Source organism: Argopecten irradians, chromosome 5 (assembly GCF_041381155.1).
Source record: "Argopecten irradians isolate NY chromosome 5, Ai_NY, whole genome shotgun sequence".
NCBI lineage: Eukaryota > Metazoa > Mollusca > Bivalvia > Pectinida > Pectinidae > Argopecten > Argopecten irradians.
In genome coordinates, this window is record NC_091138.1 from 16,079,369 (window position 1) to 16,089,825 (window position 10,457).

At 39.8% G+C, this 10,457-nt stretch overlaps 1 protein-coding gene across 1 annotated transcript; it reads right to left on the minus strand.

Annotated features, from left to right (window-relative positions):
- Positions 1 to 637: 637 nt before the first annotated feature.
- LOC138324287 (uncharacterized) lies at positions 638 to 6,163 on the minus strand. The gene has a single exon (XM_069269367.1). The coding sequence runs from the start codon at positions 6,161 to 6,163 to the stop codon at positions 638 to 640; it is 5,526 nt and encodes a 1,841-aa protein (XP_069125468.1).
- Between the last annotated feature and the right edge of the window lie 4,294 nt (positions 6,164 to 10,457).

A 10,457-nucleotide genomic window follows, 5' to 3' on the forward strand; every position in this document is an offset into this window, starting at 1 on the left:
GGTCAACTCGACCCAAAACCTACACTAGTAAATAGGGACAATTGTGGGCGAAATGACTTACAGAAAAGACCCTAGGCCACATGGCATTGTTTATCGCGACAAATGCCAGGGCTTCTATCAACTAATTTCTGACAACAATACTGTAATCTTATTTATCGAAACATATTTTAACATTATAGTTCATGTAATACATATAAAACTTACATTATGGCCTCATAAACTTCTCAAATTATCTTTACAAGTATCAGCGTTCTTCTCCATTCATGACTGCCACTCTTTCTACCTTACAGTGTTGAAGAGTTCTCTAAGGCGCGAAAACACCACAAGCGAGCTTACGTTCAAAGGGAAATAACTCTTTTACAAATGAACAACTTTCAGCTCAACTGTAACAACACACTCCCCGTCTGGTATAACAATACCACTCTCTTACAATAATCTTAACTACTATTCTAAATATTTCCAAACTGAATCCTAATTAAGTTTGACACATTTAAACTAAACAACTTAAGTGAAACTTGCAAATGTCTTTAACAAGAGAAACATACACGATATTGTTCCTTTTACTTATGTCTATGAATTCAGCAGAACCGTAGATCTAGTCTAGTCTGTATCCTGGTATGGAATAAGAAGTACTATCTCATTCACTGGACGCGCATAGGTCGTCACTTTGCCGTTCTCTGCTACGACACGAACATTTGCTTTGCGTATCTTTCCATCTCCACTCGGAAGAACAGTTGTAACAACACCTAAAGGCCAATAGTTTTCTAGCTACTTCCTTGTCTCGCAACAGAATCACATCTCCAGAATGCAGATCCCTCTGTTCCTTGGTCCATTTTCGACGACACTGCAAGGTCTGAAGGAATTCTGACCTCCAACGCCTCCAGAACATTTCCGCTAATATCTGGACTCTCTTCCATTGTGCGCGGTATAGATTCTTTACATCTGTAGGTATCTCAATGTCAACCACTGAATCAATTTTCTGAGTGAGCAAAACAGATGGGCTCAGCGGATATGGATTCTCTGGGTCGGATGAAACTGGTACAAGTGGACGCGAGTTAATTATCGCAGATGCTTCAGCTAGAAAGGTAGTCAAGACTTCATGTGTCAGACCACCACCTGGCACATCCATCAACAAGGAATCAAGAATCCTCCGGGTCACGCCTATCATGCGTTCCCAAACGCCTCCCATGTGGGAAGCATGTGGAACATTGAATATCCAGGAGGCACCTTCACTGGACAGAAAGTTCTTGACTTTGTCACCCTCAATGTTGATGCCTAGTTCATCAACAGCTCCGACAAAATTTGTACCTCTGTCTGAGCGATATATCTTTGCTTTCCCACGAATTGCTGTGAAGCGCCTTAGAGCGTTGATAAAGGTTGAGGAAGACATTTCTTCTATCACCTCAATGTGAACCGCTCTCGTAGACAAACAAGTGAAGAGGACTGCCCATCGTTTAGCCTTTGCTATTCCGCCTCTTGTGCGACGAGTAGAAACTTGCCATGGGCCAAAACAGTCAACTCCAACAGAAGTGAATGGTGGTCCTGGGACTAACCGATCACGAGGTAAGTCTGACATCTGTTGGTATTCAGTGTTCCTCCGTAGTTTTCTACATTTTACACATTTGTGTAGTATCGACGCAACTACACGCTTCATCCCAGTTATCCAGTACCCTGCATTCCGTACCGCACCTTCTGTAAGGTGTCGCCCCTGATGGCTGACTTTGCTGTGATAATGGCGAATCAACAACGTTGCGATATGATGATGTCCAGGGACTAATACTGGGTTCCTCTCCTTTACTCCGAGATCAGAATTGCTCAAGCGTCCTCCAACCCTGAGAATGTTGTTTTCATCTATGAATGGATTCAAACTGAGGACGGTGCTGTCATTTGGTAGCTCATTATGATTTAGTAAAGCGTCAATCTCTTTGCCATACATCTCCTTCTGAACTTGTAGAATTATCAGTCTCTCGACCGAAGTTTGTAAGTCCTCGTTGGCTGATGTACACGGATCTGTGCTAGCGGCATGGCTTGATAGTCTTTGTGCGCGTCTCTTCAAAAACACGATAGCACGTACCAACCTCTCCCAATCAGAAAACCTCTGAAACCGCTCAGTACCAAGATCGTAGTGTTGTTGAACAGAGAGTTTTAAACAACAAACTTCTGGACGCACTTCACAGTCGTTTTCGGGAAACTGCAGCTCAAATGCTTGGTCCGTGTCAGTTTTACTGGTACTAATACACTCTGGGCCTTGGATCCATGCACTGCTCTCTAGGAGATGAGATGAAGTTGGTCGAGTTCCAAGATCAGCTGGATTGTCTTTTGTTGACACATAATTCCATTGCTCAGCGTCTGTTGTCGCCAAAATCCTGTTGACACGGTTCTCAACATACACATAGAAGCGCCTTACGCGGTTATTGATAAAGCCTAACACAACTTTACTGTCTGTGTAAAACTTCATTAGCTCAACTGGTAAGCTCAAGTGTTCAGATATAATCTCTGCAAGTTCTACGGCAGTGACTGCTGCACATAGTTCTAACCTAGGTATTGTGTGGCCGTGTTTTGGTGATACCTTGGATTTTCCCATAACAAATCCGACATGGCTGTCTCCGTTGACATCTACTGCTTTGATATAGGCCACTGCACAAATTGCCTTTTCTGAAGCATCTGAAAAGATGTGTATTTCCTTCTGTAAGGTGCTGGATAGGGAAGTTGGTAAGTATGTTCGAGAAATTGATAAGTCCTTCAAGTCTCTCAAGGATTGACACCAGTTTTCCCACTCCTCTTTGAATTTAGGGCTTAACGGTTCGTCCCAATCCGTCTGTTCTGTGATCATATCTCTCATTAAGATCCTTCCATGAACCACTACTGGAGAGATAAAGCCTAGTGGATCGAATATGCTGTTGAGTGTTGACAGAACTCCTCTTCTCGTGAACTTCTTCATGACTACCTCATCTGGTATGATGAATTTGAAGTTATCAGAATTCAAATCCCATGTCATCCCTAGACTCCTTTGTAGGGGCAATCCCTGCTGTATAATGTCCAAATTTTTCAAATCTCCTGCTAAGTCCTCCTTTGGGAAGGAATTCATGACTTCTCTGCTGTTCGATGCTACCTTGTGTAGACGCAAATTTCCTCCAGCAGTCAGCGCGCCTTGCGTACGCCGCATCACATCAATTGCCATTTCTGCGCTTGAAAATGAAGCCAAACCATCATCGACGTAAAAATCCTTACGAACAAATTCTGTCACGTCTTTTCCGTAGATCTCCTCCACTGCTTCTGCACTTTTGCGAAGGCCATATGTAGCAATTGCAGGTGACGGACTGTTTCCAAAAACGTGTACACACATTCGGTACTCTATGAGCTCAAGGTCTGGGTTGTTATCTTTAAACCAGAAAAATCGCAAGAAATTACGATGTTTTTCTTCCACACGAAACTCGTAGAACATTTGTTGAATGTCTGCTGTTATACCAATAGGTTCTCGTCTGAATCTCATAAGAACTCCTAGCAAACTATTTGTGAGATCGGGGCCAGACATCAAAACGTCGTTCAAGGACAGGCCATTGAATCTAGCAGAAGAGTCAAAGACCACGCGTATCTGGTCCTTTTTCTTTGGGTGGTAAACACCGAATATAGGAAGGTACCAACTTTCCTCATCTGAAGTCATAGGGGGAGCTAACTCCGCATGATTGCTGTCAAACATTCGCTTCATGAATGTTGTAAAGTGTTGTCTTTTGGTAGGATTCTTCCTTAAACCAACTGACAAGTTCTGCGCTCTTCTTAAGGCCATATTCCTGTTGTTAGGCAACTTAGGCCGAGTAGCATGAAAAGGCAGAGGGGCAACCCAGTTGCCGTTGTGATCCTTTGTTACATCTCTGTCCATAATGTCCATGAATAGTTTATCATCCACTGACAAACCAACCTTGTTATCATGCTTCGTTGTTTTGAACACATCATCACAACCTCTGTTTTCTTTCAATTCAAACTGATTTTCACAGGGTGGAAACATAGAATGTCTACCATCTTTCAATACGAAGGTTTTCTTGACGTTGAAGACATCTGATTTATGCACCTGCCCCAGGCAGGTTTCGCCAACAATGACCCAGCCAAGTTGGAGTCGTTGCGCGTACGGTGATCCCCTACTACCAGTCCTCTGCTCCAGCACGTGGTGTGCTTCAGGTAAATCACGTCCTATTAGCAATAGTATCTGCGCCTTGTTGTCTAGTTCTGGGATCTTAGATGCAATGTCTTGAAGGTGTGCATGGCTACGGGCAACGTTGGGTGTTGGGATTTCTTCACGGACATCTGGTATTTCCCTGCACTCCGTAAGACTGGGTAGTTCAATCGATGCGAGTCCTTCCAAATCCTTAATGATGAATCCAGATCTTTCTGTCTTGCGTCCGGAGCATTCTGTTACTCCTGCACAGGAAGACAAAGAATACTGAACTTCGGCATAGTTTCGGTCATGAAACATATCAAAAAATTCTGGTTTGGCAAGGGAACGATTGCTCTGATCGTCAATCAATGCATACATATGAAAGGTTTTCTCTGGAAAGTCCTTTGGATGAACTTGAACAAGTACTACCTTGGCACATGATTTTCCAGGCGAGTGTAATTCACCACAGACTTTAGAGCATGCTGATTTTACGACATCACCTCCTTTATCTCCTTGTGTAGTGCTAGTTTCGGTCTTCCATTTACCCTCCCCGCCATGAACATGCAGGGCCGACGGGTGACTGTCGCTATCACAGGCATTACACTTTGTACTTGATTGACATGTTTTGGCAATGTGGTCAGTTCTTTCGCAGCACTTGAAACACAAGCCCTTGTCTTTGATGAACTTTTTTCTCACATTTAAGGGTTTCGACTTGAATGTACGACAAGCATTGAGAGTGTGACCTTCAATGTTGTGAAATGGACATTTAGGTTTGATCTTGTCCTTTGGCTGTACCTCCTTGGGTGTTTCAATTTCTGTCTTCAGTGATTTCAGTCTTGATGATTTTGTGCCCCTGTTTGTGTCGTTTTTGGTGACATGCGAAGAATCATCATATATGAAGCTCGGGTTGTTCAGCATAGAGCTAGTTTCCTTAATAAAGGCGCAAAATACTGAAAATGGTGGGTAGGCAACACCATGCAAGTTCATGTATTTTGTTGCTTTGTGAGTCCATTTTCCTTGAAGATGATGAGGAAGTTTCTGGACGATAGGTGTAACACCAGTTGACGAGTTGAAATAACTAAGAAGTGAAGCGTACTTCTCATTCTCCATGGCAGATGATACCTCCATCAGCGTGTCGTGAAGTTCATACAGTTTGGCGTAATCTTTGGTTATCTTCGGTAGTGCAGCTAACTTCTTTTTAAGTGTTGACTCAATCAGTGCTGGAGATCCATAACGCTCCTCTAGTCTCTCCCATATCTTCTTTAATCCTCTTTCAGGATTGCTTATATTGGAGGATCGGATGCTGATTGCATGTTTTGCCGACTCTGGTCCTAACCACTTCACCAGTAAGTCCAATTCCTCTATTGGCGAAACACCAAGTTCCTTAACAACATTCAAGAATCCAGCTTTCCAGGGCAGAAAATTCTCTGGCGAATCGTTAAAGGCTGTGAGTCTAGAAAATAATAGGTCCTTTCTTAGCATAAATCTGGAGATCTCAGTTGTTATATTAGAGGGAACAAAGTTTTCTGCTGCTGGGTTTAATGCTTGTTGCTGATAATCCATCTCTGAGTATGGATGAGGATTACTACCACTTGCCATAGGCTGAAGAGGTTGAGGTTGTTGAGACTCAACGTATTGCTTCACGCGCTCAGTGGAATTCACATCTGATGGAATTATGTTGTCATTTACTCGATTACTTTGTTCATCAATATCCCACTTGTCCATTGTTTCCAAGGCTTCCACTTCCGCTTCTGCCTCAGCACATAACCTTTGCTCATGTAGTAACTGCATCTCTGCCTCAATTTCAAGACGTTTTCGCTCTGTCTGAGCTGTTGAGAGTGCCTCTTGTTCTTTTATTATTGCTTGCTGTTTTAGAAGCAGTGCTTTCTTCTCTGTGAATGGTATCGCCGCCCTGGCTGCTTCAGCCTTAGCCTTTGCCCTTGCTCTGATAGATGAAGTTGAACTTTGTATAGGACCTTGACGACCTCCCAGAAGTTGACTTTTTATCATCAAGGTATATTTGACTCCTCTTAGTCTCGATTTCTTCCAGAAATTGGTTCACTAGATGATCATGGTGTTTGTCTTCATCATTATGTTGTTCAAAGAGTCTTTCACCCTCCTTACATCTTGAACTGTCCAGGAAAGAAGCATAGTCATTGGAGACTAGACGATAGCTAGCATACTCTAAGCAAACAGATGTGTGAGTTTTCTTCAAAAGTTCTGGGCTCTGACGTTCCGAACGTTCATCCAATATTGCTTGGATTTTACACCATGCAGTGTGTAGTCTTTTTTGATATGATTCTACACGGTCTCTAAATTGTTTGGCTGCTTTTTCAGTCATGGTAATCAGCCTTCTTGATCGAGCGGCATCAGGCTCCATTGGCTCTTCAGAGTTTTCAGACTTGCCAGCCATGTTGAGAAGTTTATGAGGCCATAATTCTTTTACTGTACCTGCACGGGACTATTAGTAGGGCGACAAACTACACAACCCTTCCTTTAAAGTGCGTGGCAACTTTATTCCAACGTAACGTAGTAAAAGACTGTAACAAACAGAAATAACCTTGTCTGAGTATTTTGACTTAATCTACAATGCGACCATAGACTTAAAATATCACAATACAACATACTTGAAATGTACTTGAAAAGTACTTAAGTAAACTTGAAATGTACTTGAAAAGTACTTAAACTGTTATAAGACTGACTAGAAACATGCCTTAATCATGATAACAATATACACTTTGCTATACTACTTATGGGTATACCTAATTATCTGACTAAATGTGATACAAACATAACTCACTTCCATTAATGTAATTCCTAGCTACAAATACTATACAATCCTTACAGGAAATTCGTTATTTCTAGCTCTATACAGCGTTCAATATAATAAACACTCTCGGTACACTGAACATACGTATGGTCAACTCGACCCAAAACCTACACTAGTAAATAGGGACAATTGTGGGCGAAATGACTTACAGAAAAGACCCTAGGCCACATGGCATTGTTTATCGCGACAAATGCCAGGGCTTCTATCAACTAATTTCTGACAACAATACTGTAATCTTATTTATCGAAACATATTTTAACATTATAGTTCATGTAATACATATAAAACTTACATTATGGCCTCATAAACTTCTCAAATTATCTTTACAAGTATCAGCGTTCTTCTCCATTCATGACTGCCACTCTTTCTACCTTACAGTGTTGAAGAGTTCTCTAAGGCGCGAAAACACCACAAGCGAGCTTACGTTCAAAGGGAAATAACTCTTTGACAAATGAACAACTTTCAGCGCAACTGTAACATAGCGACATTATATCATCAAACTTTTTCCCTCCAGGTGAATACAATGAAAAATTATCAATTAAAAGCGTCATTTTTCTTTGGCTCGGTTTGTTAACAAAAGCAATTTTACATTCGGAAAGTAAACACACAGGGTTGGCTATTTCATTCCATAAGTTATGAAATGATGAATGATAAACAAATCAGCCAGTGATGTTCGTTACAAACATTAAAATCCCTTAAAGTTATATGTGCCGTAACTGTACGAAAATGTTGGCATGTTATTTTTTCTTTCATTAATCTATTGAAAAACCATAAATTTTGATGAATTAAGCTGTGGAAATCATTCAAATGGTTTCAGATGCCTTATAAATGTCAATTACATCACAGAAATGATGAATATGTATACTGTAAAATTGTTGCTTTTTTATGTCTGTTTATATGAAAACATACCTGCAGAAATCACTACAATTACTAATAACACAATAAAAATGTTAAATGAAATTGTAGACCACAATATGGCTTCATGGTCTGACCGTATGTACTCTTTTCACTTAACTTTAGATGTAAATATAATGATTTTTGGCAGTATTGCCAAAAAACATTTACATGTCTTATTTGTACTTGTAAAATTAAAACCTATTCATTGAAAATACTGTAATTCTCTAATTCGTGATAATGTTTGGTAATAAATAACATATCATCAGTTCATCTTGATTCGTGAGTATGAAAAATACGGCACACTTAACTCTAAATTGTCTCCTAGAAAGTATAACAAATGTGAAGTGAAGGAAGGTTCTTTGAATTACGTTTCCCTCTACAGTGTAAGAAATATAAAAGAAAGTTTTGGACGGAATGTGAAGAGGTAACATGGACCTACAGAGTATTACTGAGGACTAAATTATGTCCGTATACATTTATATACGATGCTGACTGTCGTAATCACACTGGTCATCACACAGACATCAGATAGTCCGATCAGACAAATGTGTCTGCATGTGGAGGATATATTGTGACCTCTGTCTATGTGTGTACCATCTACAGTCAGGTGTACCTAACACAAACGAGTAGACAAACATAAACAATATAAAGTCGATAAAACTAGCACAAACTTGGGACTATCAACTTTGATAGGTTATGCACCACTTACATTGCAATGTTTTGAGTTTCTTTTTGAGCCATGTATGTTACTACCTTATATGCTTAGCATAGTTATCATTTATTCATGAATCAATTTTGTAGAGGAAATACTGTAATTACGAACAAATGGTCACTTGGTTCACTGTTTCTATATCTCCCTTTGAATGTCTCCCTTGGTGCTATTTTCTTTTAGACAGCTGAGGTGAGTCTCATTATTGGCCTGTTTTCGTCTATCCGTCGTCCTTATGATATGACTCTCGGATGTCCTCGTGTGTGTCTCTGCAATATATTTCAGTAAAGTAGTGCATATTTACACAAGTTTCTCCGAGATCTCCAAAGACATTTCCTTTTCATAGCTTTACAGCTCATATTATCATAATTTGTTTAGTTGTGCGGTCTATCGAGAGCTAAAGTCATCTAGAACAAAACTATTACACGTACCTTTATAAATACTGCTGTAAAGATAGATAGCCAACCTTTCAAGGTATCAATATTACTTAAAAATACTAATTTCATATCTAAATCTCACAGCATGAAGTTTTGAAGAACGCCGTAATATTTTAAATTTACAGGAATAAAGATGTCAATATGACTTGATGTAGCTAGAATGGTTGTATTGCCTCATCTAATGAGTCTGCAGAAAGGTCCAAGCGAGATAACTGTACTTCGATATTTATCAGTATCCTTATCAACTCACTCCCATGACTCCTGAGTAGTTAAATCTTAACTTCGTCTCTCATATCTCGGCGATTATTTTCTTTTTTCATCTTTTTGAATTTTTCAACATTTAATATTAAAATAGTCAAAAGGAGGAATTTTCAGCACGCGTTTTTGTTTATAGACACGATTACAAAATGTATCTAGATTCTACTGGGCTTCAATTTCATCGATATTAAAGGACAAACAGTCCTCAATATGATAATCGGAATGATCTGTCAGATTATGGTAGTTTCTTAGTTATGTTCTAGGCTAACCTTAGAGAGACCGCCATTCGTCTTTGTAAAAGTAACGGCATGGATTGGAGAGGTGTGAGAGAGTTTTGTTAACATTATCTTTCAGTTTTCAAAGCACCTGACAAAAAGGGAGAGAGTGGATAGTTTTTAAAGCTCCATAGAATTATAGAAGTGTTGGCATTGTAAGGTATACCAAAAATATCCACAGTCTTCTAAAGGGACTATGAAGGCTCATTTTTACAATAAGAATAGGGTCACACCAATGTACTGGGAAACAATAGAGAATTTGGGGATATTTACTTGTTGTCCGTCTTCTAAAACTGGAAAACGACTATCATAAGATGCTTTGACGGTTGCCCAGTGCCCAAATGGAGGCATTCTCGGGATCTGTATGAAGAGTCAGAAATATGGGTATTATTATTCAACTTATTAGCAGAGGAGAGAAGAACAAATGCACATTGACAGTAATTTGAATCCGTCCAAAATCAGTGGATGCCATAAGATACATTGTGATTCACAGTCGGCATTGCTTGGATATGAAAGTAGATGAAAGAGGTTGTTCCATGTATTCCCATTATCATCTCCATGAAAATACGAGGACCACGGGTGAACGAAGTATCCAAGTAGTCATGTTGACTACAAGTACAGAGACCGTGTAGCCAAGATGAATGTTATATAGGATATCGTGGTGCACAATTATGACATGACGAGGAGAAGGTGAAAGCTATAAAGTCAAAAGAATACATATAACCTGGCATGCATGTACCAGGATGATTTTTTTAAATTGATATGGATGTTACTTGAGTAAGTGATCCCTGTGCATGACATTGGAATATTTGAAAAAGTACCCGTGATAATAATTTATAGGTATTGTTGCGGCTCTCAGATCATCTATCGAGTATATATCCAACTCTCTAAAATAGTA

Bases quoted from the DNA above. Each gene is read 5' to 3' on its own strand.
- LOC138324287 (XM_069269367.1), bottom strand. From the start codon at position 6,163: ATGATAAAAAGTCAACTTCTGGGAGGTCGTCAAGGTCCTATACAAAGT.